The 14710-nt window shown below is 40.5% G+C and overlaps 1 protein-coding gene across 5 annotated transcripts in view; it reads right to left on the bottom strand.

The window, feature by feature from the left end:
- DOCK9 (dedicator of cytokinesis 9) overlaps positions 1–14710 on the bottom strand; it is a 239202-nt gene that overhangs the window by 127442 nt on the left and 97050 nt on the right. For all 5 annotated transcript variants that reach the window (XM_008070565.2, XM_008070568.2, XM_021718816.1 and 2 more), the window contains exons 4-9: positions 11490–11572; positions 9666–9735; positions 8106–8201; positions 6981–7115; positions 1809–1983; positions 806–873 (exon numbers count right to left, since the gene is read on the bottom strand). In XM_008070565.2, coding sequence (XP_008068756.1) covers positions 806–873; positions 1809–1983; positions 6981–7115; positions 8106–8201; positions 9666–9735; positions 11490–11572 — 627 coding nt within the window. The remainder of the gene's footprint in view (positions 1–805; positions 874–1808; positions 1984–6980; positions 7116–8105; positions 8202–9665; positions 9736–11489; positions 11573–14710) is intronic.

Here is a 14710-nt window from a genome sequence, read left to right as displayed (position 1 = left end):
AGCGGACGGAACCTGGTGCCAGCGGGCGCCTGTCGGTGCCGCCGCTTCAGCTCAGATGGAGTCGCCGGGGCGCCCAGCTGGCGACCCCGACTCGCGTCGAGACCAGGCGATGCCGAAGGCCTGTGCGGATGTGACCGGCATTTGCAGTCGGCTGGCTCGGAGGAAAGCGCGTCACCCCAGACTGGGTGGGCCTGGCCCACTCAGCTGAAGCCCTTCGCGCGGCCGCAGCGCCCGCCGAGAAGCCCCTCGCCCCAGGGCTCCCAGCCGGACGCTTCTGGCCTGCACGGCAGGTCTCGCACTCAAGACTCCAGGGTCGGCTCTCAGTTGCCAAGCAGGCCGCCCTGCGACTTCAAGCCTGACAGTCACGTGGGCCAGTTGCTTGCAATGCATACATGGCCTGAGCCCGCGGGCTCGAGACCCGCCTGGGCGGCGAGACCTCGTCTCTGCCATCAATCAAAAAATCAGCCGGGCGCGGTGGCGCAGGCCTGTGATTCCGGCTCCTCGGAAGGCTGAGGCGGAAGGATCGCGGAGCCCGGCAGGTCGAGGCTGCGGTGGCCGGGAGCGGCCATGGCACTCCAGTCTGGGCGACCGAGTGAGACTCCAACTCAAAAATATATATATATATATTATTAGGGAAAAACACTATTTAAAGAGTAATAAAAGTAACACTTCATATTCAGGTCAGAAAATAGCAGTCATCATGTTATCGTTATGATTTCAACATATTCCATTCTACACGAACTCATGAAATGAGAGCAATTTCAATAGCATTCAATAAAGATCAGAAGATTTAAGATGGCGTTACCTTGACAAGTTCTGGCAGGTAGCTATCTAAACCGGAACCAGAACCTTCCAATTTGCTTTGTTCGTCATCTAAAATGGCAAAACAGGTAACCTGAGTCACTTGTAATTCAAAGTATTATATTTAAAACAGGAGGAGGAAACGTTTCCCTCAGGTGCCCTCAAACACAGTGGTTCTCAACTCTGAACGCACACTGAAGACACTTGGGGAACTTAGAGAAAATACTGAAGCCCAAGCCCAGTGCTGAGAGTCAATGCTATAGCTGGTATAGCATAGACACTGTCTAACTGATACTAACTGTGAATAGCCCTCATGGACCACCCAGATCCCTGAGAAGTCAGACCTCCCCAGGGCCTACCCCAGGCCAACTCAATCAGGATCTTTGATAGGATCAAAAAACAGTATTTTTTTTTAAAGCTTCCAGACACTTCTAGCGGGTGGCCAGGATTGGGAACCACCTAAGGGCTTGGAACATAACATGAATTGTCAAGAACATCTCCAGACTTTTCTTACCAAATTAACCTGAGGTCCTCACCCATTCTAACTTTGTTTTCAAAATTCCAAAGGATCTTATTAATGATAATAATAATAATAACTATTACTAATGTTTTCTAATTCTATGCCAGGTACTTGAGATACACTTTCTTATTTATTTACTCTTCCCATCTGACCAACAAGTTTTGTTTCTCTTCCTGTTTTACAAGCGAGTACACAGAAGTTCAAACACATAAGTAGTTTGCCCAAGATGACACAGCTGAAATGGGACTCAAACCCAGCCCTTCTCTCTGCCCTCAGAGCTGTACTTCTTCCCACTACACAGTTTCCATCTAACAGGGAAGTAAGTTCTAATGTGACAAAATATTTGCTGACAGGCTATCTGTGAAGAGCTCCGAATTGTCTTGCCTCTCATGTACTTGTGCAACACAGATCTCCTTCCTAGACCTGCCTGGCAAAATAAAGCCACCCACAGAGGTGTGTGCCCCTGGGGGAAGCGCAACCTACCCACCTTCATGAGCGTCTCCATTTCGCTTTTCTTGCATTGCGGCTTCAAAGTTGAGCTGGAGAATCTTGTTTAGGACTGTGATCCACTCCTCCATTTCTACTTCACTGTCTGCTGCCAGAAGGTAACTACTTTTGTCCTGCATCTTGAGCTCAAAAGCAAAACGCCTGACTTTGTTGTTCTGGAATGGAAAAAAGGATAGAGAGACACTTGTTAAAAGAATTAGAAGCCGGGCTCGGTGGCTCAGCCTGTCATCCCGCGCCTTTGGGAGGCTGAGGTGAGTGGATTGCCTGAGCCTGTGGGTTCGAGACCCGCCTGGGCAGCGAGACCTCATCTCTACAATAAATCAAAAACAAATCAGCCGGGCGTGGTAGTGCATGCCTGTAATTCCGGCTACTTGGAAGGCTGAGGCGGAAGGATCGCCGGAGCCCAGCGGGTCGAGGCTGCGGTGGCCGGGAACGGCCACTGCACTCCAGTCTGGGCGACAGAGTGAGACTCCAACTCAAAAATAAATAAATAAAAGAATTAGAACTATCTTAAAATAATTCCACTTGTTTGCTGGTGGGTGTTATCTCACTGCATTTCGGACCAAGCTGTTTAAAACCGCAAGCCCCCTCCCCCAAGAGCCCCCATCACTAACCACCTGCTCTGCCTTAGTTTCTCCACAGCTTCATTTTTCCAACTGAGTCATTACCTATTTTACATATTTGTTATAGTTACTGTCTGCCTTGTCCAGTGAAATAGAAACTCCCAAAGGGCAAAGATTTGTCCTTTCTGTTCAGTGTAATATCCTCATCGCTGGTACACAGTGGGCACTTGAAAAATATTGGTTGAATGAATAAAGTTTGATAAAATTTTCATATTCCTTTAGCTTCTATTTTTTTTAAAATCAAGTAGTGTGTGGTATTACATTTTTAAAAGCAAACCACTGCCTGTCAATATTTGGCTTACTTATGTATAGCTTTCTCATCATGAATCCTGGAGACACCCTGTCTCTGGCCTTGCCTCATTCCTCCAGTTTTTATGCCTGAGAGATAGTGACAGGCTCAAGGTACAAAACAGTAGTTTATGTGCAGTAAAAGACGGAGGACAAGTGAGCAGTGGGCCAGCATTCCTCAGCCTCAGCTCTACTGACATTCATTTTGGCAGCCACGTCTTTGTTGTGAGGGGCTGTCCTATATATTGTACAAGTTTAGCCACATTCCTGGCCTTGATCCACTGGATGCCAGCAACACACTACACTCAACAATGGGAAATGTCTCCAGATATTTTCAGATGTCCCCTGGTAAGCAAAGCTCCTCAGGTTGACTGCACTAGATAGCAGCTTAGCTTGGAGGAACAGGACACAAAACATGTAAGCACAGGATGAGTGAGGTGAAATGGCAAACTCCCACCAACCGGTGGGGGGTAGAACTCAGTTCCCTACACTCTCCCAAGCTCTAGGTGGATAGCCACAGTCCCTGGTGAAGCTCTCAGGGACAGGGCGACCCTCACAAATGTCTCTCTGTGCTTTGCAGCAGTTCTTAGAAATGCAAAGCCACGTGTTCCTCTTGGCAAAGCCACACAAACTCCTATGAACAAACTGTCTGCTGTGGGCTCAGTAATTGCCACCTTAGATTTCATTTCAACTTCAAGGCAGAAATCAGAGACGGAGTCAAAGGCTAGGAATGAGATGAGTTTTCTCTCTCCCATTCCTCACATGTTCACAATCATGGAAATAAAAAGTTAAAAGTAAGAAAAAAAATAAGGCCTCAATTCTAAGTTATTTCTCTTTTTGAGCCTCAGTTTTCTCATCTGCAAAATATGTATGATCAATTTCAAGAGCTCTAAAATACCTTAAAAAAATTTTTAGTTTAGGGGTTTCTTCACATTCATAGCATTAATCAACTAATTTTTTATACTACCCAAAAATAATATCAATTAAAAAAAAAAAACAACATTTAAATAGCAAAGTTTGGCACTCAGTCTACAAACATAGATAAAAACAAATTACTTTAATCCTTTGAAGCCTTAGATACAGTTGATTAAATAAAAAAAAAAAAACACCATCAGCTGCATCTGCAAAAACAATGTGAAGGAAGAGACTTCCACTGAGGTCAGTCAGAACCTTAGATTTTAAAATGTACCCCAGAGACTAAACGATAGCTCAGGGCTGTCTTATGTAAAACATCTGTACCCTGTGTCAAAGACATGCAGCAAAACTCCCTTATAAAACAAAAATAATTACTTCCTACTTTTAGAAATGAAGTTGCCAAATATGATTAGTTTTGCTTTATTTTTTTTTTTTTTAGAAAATTCCGCTAAAAAGAAATTCAAAAGTCTTTCAACAGAAGATACAAATGGAACTCCTACTTGGGAGTCCCACACAAGAAGTTAATTAACTGTCATTGATAAATCACTCTGCTACTCCTTACTTTACACTGCAATAAACATACTCTAATATAATTCGATTGTTCATAATGGCAGCTTTCAGCCAAGGCTGAATTGCTGCTAGCTGAGAGACAGCCACATATTGACTAGCTACTAATAGAAAATAATTTTCACTGAACATTAAGTTGTGATACAGTCTTGATCTAGGGTTCAAATACACGTTCATGTATTACACCATTTGTTTTTCACACTGCACAGTGGATTTTTTAATTAGCTGCCAATAATTAAAGATATCAAAATTTAACTAAAATTCTGTGCTTCTGGCCTTTGGAAAAACAGGATGATCTGGCAACTTTGAGCTTTGGTGAACAAAAAAGTTCACCAAAAAAAATCAAAATCAAGACACAACAGTCAAAATTCCAGAACACTAGAGATCAAAAGAAAATCAGGAAGAACAGAGAATAACACGAAACACCTCAGAATAACACTAGCCTCTAAAAGGTAATAGAATGCCTTTGAAATTCCAAGATAAAATGATTTCACTTTGGATTTTATAACCAGCCAAACTGAGTCAAATGTGAATGCAAAAATGAAGATATCCACAGATACCTTAACTCTCAAAAAATTAACATCTTATGAACAATTTTTCAAGAAGTTACAACTGGAGGTGGTGCTCCTTATAAATAAGAAAGTAGAACAACAAGGAGGAAGATGCAGGATCCTGGAAATGGAATTCAACACAGGGATCTCTAGAAGGGCAGCAGTTAGGGGCAGGAAAAGCAATTTGGCCAGATTAGAACAGGAATGAGTGCCAGGAGCTAAATCCTATCTCTTAGCTTAGGGACTCATTCAGTAATGTCCAAAACTGATGGATGAGGACACAGAGGTGAACACTCACGATCCAGCCATAGGATTGTTTCAGGGGCATGGGGGTGGGGCGATGCTGGTTGAAGCTCTTCTTGTACTGCTCTTCAGCAGTGCTGAGCTGCTTCATTTAGATGAATGCATTCCTTGGAGGAAAATGCAATTTAACTTTAGGTAAACACATTAATACATAAACCTACAGTATACCTGTGGTCAAACCAGAGAGCTGTGTCCCTGATTTTAATCACACTGGCCCCTCAAAACAACCTCGTTATAGCACTGAGCTTTCAGTCGATGTGATCAGCTACCATGGAGTCATTTGAAGTCTTTGATAATGGTGACTGCATCTTTTGTGAGGAGTTGTTAGGGAGATTGTTCATTAATCACAGAGCTCACTGTCTGAAGGACCCCTAAGAAAAATGTCTGAATGATCTTCATTCTGAGATTACTTGGACAGATTCTGACTAATTAGATTGTCTGTATGTTATGGACACTGTGAATTGTGTGACCAAGTCAGGTCTTCAAGTCAGAAGGCACAAAGCCCAGCTGGTGGCCCACTCATGGTAGGCATTAGGTCTTCTAAACGTAGGCTTTTTTCTTAATTCCATTTTATCTCACTCCTGTCCCAACCCCTTGTTCATTTCCTTGCTTTTACTCTCACTTTAAATTTATGTCATTCTCTGTTTTATGTATCCTTCTAAGTTGCTGCCTTAAATGGCAAGGGAGTGGATGGATGGACAGATGGATGGATGGACAGAGGGGCAGATGGAGGGGTAGATGGATCGACGAACGGACAAGTGATGGATGGGGAAACCAGCAGCCCACTTGCAAAGACAATTCTTAACAGGTATGGAAGGATGCACACCAAACTGGTAATAGCTGTCTGGGAAAAGAAGTGACGAAAGGAGAGAAGAGGGAGTCAACAGGACTTTCACTTTGTACTGACTGATCTTTCACAACAAAAATACAGGACAACACTCTTTCAGGTCCCCTCCCACTTGGAAGCTTTTTTTGTTTTTTTTAATAACCTCTTGCTTCCTCACCTTTGGGGGAAAAAAACTATTTAATATCAACTAAATGCTGCCTTATCCCTTGCCGGCACTGTTCTAAACTCTTTTTTTTGAGTCGGGTCTCACTTTGTGGTCCAGGGTGGAATGCAATAGTATGATCACAACTCACAGCAGCCTCTACCTCTTGGGCTCGGGCGATCCTTCCATCTCAGCCTCCCATGTACCTGGGACTACAGGTGTGTACCACAATGCCTGGCTAATTTCCTTTTTAAAATTTTAATTTAATATTTATTTTTTCATGAGTGCAGATCATTCTGAATCTAAGCTCTTTATGTGTATTCATTAATTAGTCCTCTCAATAACAGTATTTGGCACTATCGTTATCCCTACTGAAAAATGAGGAAACTGAGGCACAGAGAGGTTAAATTAAATCTCCAAAGTCACAGAGATGACAAGTGATGAAGCAGGGATTCAAACTCCCTAAAGTGCAACCCAATCTCTTTACCAATATGCTACATCCCCACTGTACTGTGGTGGTAGCAATAAAAGTCACTGAGATGCTAAGAACTGTTCTAAATATTTCCATGTGTTGACTCATCCAATCCAGTCATTTACTCTATAAAGAAACACTATCATTATCTAAATTTTGCAGATGAAGAGACTTCAGGTAAGCAGACTGCCCAGGGTTACAGTGCTACAAAGTGGCTTAGGCAGGTCTTAAACACAAGAACTTGTGTACTGGAATGCTCACACCTGCCACAGTATAATTCTGCCTCGGTGCTATCCCTGCCATCTTCTAAAGTGAGGAAAAGCAGCCTTTTCTTATTTTAAAGTTTAGACATATTACTGCTTTTGGAGTGTGCACTTAAACCTGCTAATTCACCACACAGTACTAATGCAGATAAAAGAAAAGTATAACTCTTTTCATATTTACCTGAACCACACCCATACAGGAATCCAGAAATATCGATCCTTTTGGTTCTTTGGAGATCTTTTCATCTTTATAAAAATTCAAGTTATAGGATCCATCGCCAAGTTGAATCAGGTGGAAAAATCGTCTCTTAAATGACTGAGAGAAAAACACACACACAGCTTTTCTTTCAAAATGAAAAGAGCCATAATCTTTTTATCAACAACCCACCTATGAAAATACACATACATAAACACTGTCTCGGTTCTCTCTACAAATCTAATTCTGGCCGATGCCCCGGGTATCTGGAGGGATTAAGACTCCTCATCACATCTAATAGTCTCCCTGCATTTCAGCTCTGAGAAGATGGGTCCCTTACCATGCGTGGGTCATTTTTCTCACCCACAGAATTTGAGATTTTATATAACGACCCAAAAGTAGTGCCGGGATTTCCAATTTGAGATGCAGAAGGACGGAAACTTTCTCTAAAATCCCCAGGGTTTCTTGTTCACACAAAATAGGCACTATTTTTTGCCTTGTGATGCTGAATGACTTTCCAACCTTGGGATTATGACAGTCACATTTCCTGATTTAGTTTCCATCTTCCTGTTCAAACTCCCTCCCTTCCATTCTTTCTTTTCCCTTTATTATTAATCCCAATCTTTCTCTGGTCCTTCCTCTCTCCTGAATAGCTTCTCACACTGCTTTTACTTTTCTCTATTCAACCCTCTTCCAATTTCACTATTTTCCTTTGGAGTCTTCAGCGTTTGCTTTTCTTGACTTTGTTGCAGTACACCTCCTCAGAGGTGCTTAGGTTTAGCATGGCAAATAGTGTCTTGGTGATGTTCTGTGAGGTACCAAGGAGCATTTTACAATTGCGATAGAGAAGAAAGCCTACGTCAGTGACTGCATCTCCACACCAGCCCAGTGATGGTCTCCTGAAGCTGGTGGTCGGAAGGCACTGATGGGACGTGGGTGGACAGGGCTGTACCAATGAGGGTACGATCACCAGGGAAGCATCCTAGTATCCAGACAATGTCCCTTTTGTTGGGAAGAACAGCACACGCATTCATCTTGAATACTGTTCTCAAGACCTAGAGCAGAAAAGGGTTTCATGAGAGAGGAAGGCAGGGCAATGAGTCTCCTTACCCTCATGGTCACGCTGATGGCACTGTTCATGTTGCCTTTGTACAGCCACCCGTGCTTGGTGATGCCACCCTTCTGAGAACCCAGGGAGGCAGCATCCTAGGAGAGAAGGAAAACACCAGCACAGTCACTCTCTGGTACTACCTAGGTTACTTGCTGTGAGTTTGGTCAATGAGAAAATCACTTCCTTTGTGCCAAGGTGTCCATTGCCCCTTTACTGTATTAACCACTGACACTAGCGCCCACAAGTCGCATTAAAGTCCACTTAGCAGTAAAAGTGAGAGTCCTACGTGTCTGAAAACCTTGTTCCATCAAAGGCAACGCCAGCTCCAGTCCACAATTTTAAGTGTTTAATGAGCCACAGAAAATACACACCACACTTGACCACTCAAGGTGGAAAGTCTCGCCTGGTTTCATGAAAAATGTTTTCAAATTACACTCCCCTATAGTTGGAGGACAAAAGCAAATTCCTGGAAAACGTCCCAGAGGCTTGGTTCAGAGAAAGGCGAATAAAGAAAGGGAGGAAATGTGAGGCAACACGGAAAGGAGAGAGAAAATGATGGAGCAAAGGAAAAGAAGGAGAAAGAGGTAAGAATGTAGGCAGGGACAGAGAGAAAAGGGGGAGCTAAAAAAGTAAGGGGAAATAATTAGAGAAGAAGAAACCTGCTTCTTCAAGTTCAGACCCCATACCATGAGATCTGCATTGAAGAAAGTGGGCAAGGGGCTGCTATCTACTGCTAAAATTAGGTTAGTCAGACATTTGTGTACAAAAGAAACAGGTAAAATATATACATGCACAGACAATCTGGCAAATCTTTTGTATGTGCTCTTACACGCACTATTTTAATGGGTCCTCTTGTCACTATGAATCCCAATCAGCACTAAGTTCTCAATACTTCATTCATTTTTAAAGACCATATGTGCTTCCCAAAATTATTTTAAAAGTGGTTTCTAAAATACATGGGCATTTTAAAAGAAAAAACCTAAACTCACAATGGGAGATCCAGTATTTAGTGGGGAGAATGGGAAATACAGAGATAGGCAGCACTACCTTTGAAAGCTTTCCCTTGCTTAGTGGACACACTCCCCTTAACGTCCTACTCCCCTTATATCCTTCTCTGGGCATATCTTTTCTCCAGAAGCAGGGAGAGTGGGCTTGATAAAATCATACTTCACTAAAAGCAATCAGTGAAAAAAACAGCCATTTAAAATCTACTGCCTAGCAGTTTGTTTCAAGATATCCTGTTGAAAATAACCTAAATTTAAGGTCTAAGTAATCTTGATATCTTTTAACAATGTGGCCAAATCTGGTCCAAGTCTTTGAAAATAATCTCCGAACAAATAAACACAACCAGGAGAGCATGAAACGCTAAGCGGTCAAGTTGAAACAGAGACCTTATTTCAATCAATCAAATAGAACATTTAAAAAAATTCTTCGCTTGTTTCATAAAACACTCCAATTCCTCTTTTGGCTAAATGTTGATAATGTTCTAAATAATCTTCTAAGTCTATAAAATCAACGTTTAAAGTGAAAAGGGAAGCAACAGCAAGCAGGCAGCCCACCTCATCTTTGTCGACCTCCTCATCAACTTCATAGACATGAACAGGAAGCTTATCCAACTTGGCCACTTTGCTTCAAAAACAAGAAAGAAAACTTGTTTTACAATTGCCTAGTCAATGAAGTGGCTTTGCATTTCTTCTTTCATCAGAGGAACCCGCCTTTAATAAATCCAAAGCTGGCCCACACAGATAACGAATAAAACAATCCATGCCCTTGCTTTTCAAAAGGGTGAGCCAAGAGACTTGAGTCAGAAAGCTACACAGAAAAGACAGCATAGCTTGTTGGGAGTTAGCCAGCATATTAAAAATATGAAAGTAGATTAGTTTTTAATAAACAAGGACTTGGTAGAATAACTTTTAATACAATAGTTATAAAGAAAAAATGGAATATTGAGTTGCTACGTTTAAAGTGATTAATGGTGATGGTATTAACCACAACAAACACAAGACACCAATAACAGTAGCAACCAGCATTTATTAAATGGTTATACGTGCCAAGCCCTGTGCTGTGTACTTTCCATGTGTTATCTCATTTAATCTTTTACATGGTGGCGACTGTTAGGACCACTCAACAGAGAAGGAAACAGAGGCTTACAAAGGGCAGAGTTGTCCTAGGCAGAACAGAATCTATGTTCTTCACCACTGTAACAATTCTCTCTCTCTTTCTCATCACCCACTTGGAAATTCTTATTAATGCCCAAAGGCAAAATCTACCAGCATTCTATCATATGTTATTATATGGTATCTCACAGACTGTTATCTTTCAACCAGGAGACTGTGAACAAGATGATCAACGAAGATGTTGGTAAAGCCAATCGAATGGGAAGAATTAAAAAATCCCCAAGGGAGGACTGGGTAAACACAGAACTAGAGTGTACTCATCTGGAGAAGATAATTTGAGGAGGGAGTGTTCTCTGCTGAGGTTTAAAAACAGGCAACTGGGGAGCTGGCTGAACACTCTTAAGGAGTGGCAAAGCCACACAAAGAGAAAAACACACAGAGAGGTCCCCTGAGAAGACTATGAAAGGTTTAAACACATAGATGCAACAAACACAAAGAAAAACACATTAATCAGGTCTCAAATAATATTTTCGTTGGAGATTTGCTTTCCATTTTCATAATCAACTACACTTTAATGTGTCAATGCTATAGGTTTGGATATGGTTGGTTTAGCCCCACCAAAACTTGTATTGAAATTTGAAGCCCAATGTGGTGGTGTTGGGCCTAATGGGAGGTGTTTGGGTTGTGGGGGCGGATCCCTCCTCCAAAAGGCTTGGTGTTATTCTCCAGGCAGTGAGTGAGGATTAGTTCTCACTGACATGGGTTAGCTCCCAAGAAAGTTGAAAGTAAGACTCGCTTTTTGGTCTCTTTGTCGCCATGTTTTGACACAGCACAAAAGTCTTTATCAGAAGCCGAGCAGATTTGAGTGCCATGACTCCTCTACAGCATGGAGAAGTGTGAGCTAAATAAACCTCTTTTCTTTATAAATTACCCAGTCTCAGGTATTCCTTTATAGCAACACAAAACAGACTAAGGCACCAACTGCATCATTTCAGGATGTGCTGATTCTTTGCCGGCCTCACAAGGCAAAACCTTCCTACTCCTAATTCACTCTAACCACCACTCATCAAGCTAAACATACTTGCTTTTGGGATATTCTAGAGCAAGTTAATACATTAGTTATACACACACACCATGTAGAAATATTTTCTTTAATAACTCAGATTGCATATGAAGTTACATATCTTCCTGAGTATTTCAAGTTCAAAGACTTTTCCCTATGTGTATAATTCCATCTTATGTGATGTGATGTGACAGTTTACTTACTTTGGAAGCTGTCGAAACTCTCCTGAGTAATCTTCATATTTATAGTTCACAAGATGCCAGTCAGAGTTATAGGTTTTGATGCACTATTGAGGTGGCAGGAGATAAATAAACAGAAAGAAAACAGACAGATAGGTGATGACTTTTGCAAAACATTTGGGAAGGCACACCCTGTATACAAACATCAAAAAAATTCTTTCCCATCAACCAGCTAATGCCTGAAATTCTACCACCAGGGACTCTCAGGAAGCTTAAGACTCTGAACCACTGAAACATTACCCTTAGGAGTAGTATCACTTCAAGTTATCATTATTAACGATTTGAGAGCAGATTTTACAAAGAGACAAACTTCACCTAACCTTGTGGTATTTATATAACAATGAACTATTATGAACTAAGCACTTGGTTCTTAAGAAGCTATTCGACCCCTATTAGGAGATGACAGTGAATAGAAAATGTGACCTAAAGACACTCTCATGGTATTTACTAACATTAGAACTAGCTTTGTTAGCTCATACTATATAAATTTGCCCTCAGATTTTCTTTCTATTCATAGGGAACAGAGTGAGTCAGATGAAAGGCAGATTTAGATTCCAATTCATAATGGCACTTTCATCTGTGTCTACGTGTACCAGAGGCATATATAGAGGACTCCATTGCCAAAAATTCTGTTAGTGACATTAGCCTACACAGGCTACATTCAAACTACCTCACTACATGACAGAGTCAACGGGCCAGCAATAGTGTCTTTCATTCATCTGCCCATAAGGATCCACCTAATAGTGTGTAGACCCTAAGATTATAATGCCACATCCACCAGATGTTCAAATATAAATGAGTCAAAATCAATAGGTGAAGATGTTCAGCTAACAGCAGCTTAGTTCAAATGATTTTCTGTATAGCCAACTGCTGACTGCACATAGGTAGACTTCCGTGTGGCCAAAAAAATTGAAAGAATAAATTAATGTATTGATGCCTCACCTAGTTTGTTTGACTCTGGCTATAACTAGCATCATGAACAAAGTCTCTATTCCGCTTATCTCACTTCGTAGATTGCATTGTCAATCTTTTTAAATGTGCATGGTAGCCTATGCCTGGAGGTCTTCTGAAGCAAACGCCCCTCTGCTCTCAAATGCATGAAAATAATAACAGCACCAACAGCAGGTGCGTATTGTGTTCCAGATTCTAGAATAAGCACTTCACTGGCAAGGGTATATGGGGAAGGTAGCGTAAGGTGTTTATATTATCATTCTGAGAGGTGAAATAAATAGCAGAAAAGGGTTACGAGTAGAGTAAGATTTGGGAGCCGAACCAACTTTTCCGTTATTTTACCATGCAGTTACACATGTTTTAAAATGCTTTTTTATTCTTGAAAATGCTTTTTTAAATTTCACAAAGCATTTTCACATTTAGAACATGACACATTCACACTCCAAATTATGCTCCAAAGCCAGAAAGATTTCAGAATAATCCACTTTTGGATTTTCTCACTAGACCCTTAGGTCCACTGACATAGCTAAACCAGGTCTGACTACGTATGACAAGTCTGTGGACATGTCTGTTCTCTTTATATGGCCAAAGTGGTTTTTTATTAAGCAGTTAACATTGTACCACCAAGTCTCCTGTAGGCCATTAAAGCCATTATGAAATAGAACATGTGCCTGCCCAATTAAAAACTAAATAAATCAGCATGAATTTGTATATCACGAATGCATTTATAAATGGAACATCTGAGTGCCCAGATTTTAATATCTTAGGCAAAATGGGGAAGAAAGATAATTATAATGTCTAAATATTTAAAATTATAAAAAACCAAAAAACATAGTCAATCAGCTTAAGTACTTAGAGACTAATTTATTTAACAAGCCATTGTTAACGGTCCACATAGCAGACAAAAGCTAAATTCCAAGGCAGAAACACAAGATAAAGCAAGCCATCATTATCCCTCTGCAGGTACAGAAAGTCTAGGAGATAACGGGTTCCATCAGAAATCTATATCCAGAGAACTGTCCTTACAAAAAGACAGAAATATGACTAACTAAATAGACAGGTAATCTTTCAAACATATGAAATTCAGTAATATCTTGAAGTTACACTGGAAGGTTTTGAAGTGTTTTTGTTTTGTTTTGTTTTAAAGTCATTAAGTCATTCTTCTCTGGATCAGAGGTTGAAGAGGAAGTTATTCTCCACCTAAGTGGAAGAATCCTGAAAGGGCTTAGTTATGTTGGCTCCAGTATCATGGAATGAAGTAGTTATTGCTCAATCTGCAATGATTAAGAAACTTAATGGAGAGTTATTCTTCAAAAACCATATTTTTAAAATCGATTCGGAAAACTGAGTTAGTAGTAAATAATTTTGTTGCATGATTTGAAACATGAGTCAACAAATTTCTTATGCAAAAAACAGATCATAAACATTATCAGCTTTGAGGGTCACATCATCTCTGTTATAACAATTTAACCGTGAGTTGTATGGTAGAAGCAGCCATAGGCAGCATGTAAACAAACGGTATGTATTACAATAAAACCCTCTTTCCAAAAACAGGCTGCAGGCAGATTTTGCCTGCAGGTCATAGTTTGCCAACCCCTGATTTAAAACAAATATTTATGACTACCTACATAAACATTCTGGCTGTATTTGTTTGGATCTGAAGGTAAGATAGGAAGTTATCTTTTCAGAAGATTAAGAGAACACACTTCTAAATGTTTTCAGTAATATATTTAATTTTTCAGAACTCTCAACATAAACTATTGTTATTGAATTGCTCTTCACTTATAAAAGCACAGCTTCTTTGTAGTAAGCAGTTTTATCAAGGGGCATATTGACCAGCTTAGCATCAACTAGAAAAATGGAAATAAAAACTCATTATTTTTAAAGGAAGGAACATTTCAAGAAACAAAATTAGAACAAAAATACCTGGAGGAAAAAACAAACATTCCAAGAGAAGAATAAAAAAAGCAACCTAAATTATAATAATTTCTCTTTCCTCCATAACAAGATAATTTTATTTGTATGTCCAAACAAAGTAATAATAATCAATGTATCTTGATAAAGGACATATAGAATAATCAATACATGCAATAATGTATATTGATCAGCAATAGTCAGGCTCTGCTTATCATCACCTGGGACATCATGAATATATATATATATATATATTTTTTGAGTCGGAGTCTCACTCTGTCGCCCAGACTGGAGTGCAGTGGCCACTCCTGGCCACCGCA

The sequence above is a fragment of the Carlito syrichta genome, unplaced genomic scaffold (assembly GCF_000164805.1).
Source record: "Carlito syrichta isolate Samal-C Ts95f unplaced genomic scaffold, Tarsius_syrichta-2.0.1 Scaffold313642, whole genome shotgun sequence".
In the NCBI taxonomy this organism is placed as follows: Eukaryota; Metazoa; Chordata; class Mammalia; order Primates; family Tarsiidae; genus Carlito; species Carlito syrichta.
Note: the sequence above shows the minus strand (reverse complement) of the source record. Positions and strands in the feature narration are given on the sequence as shown.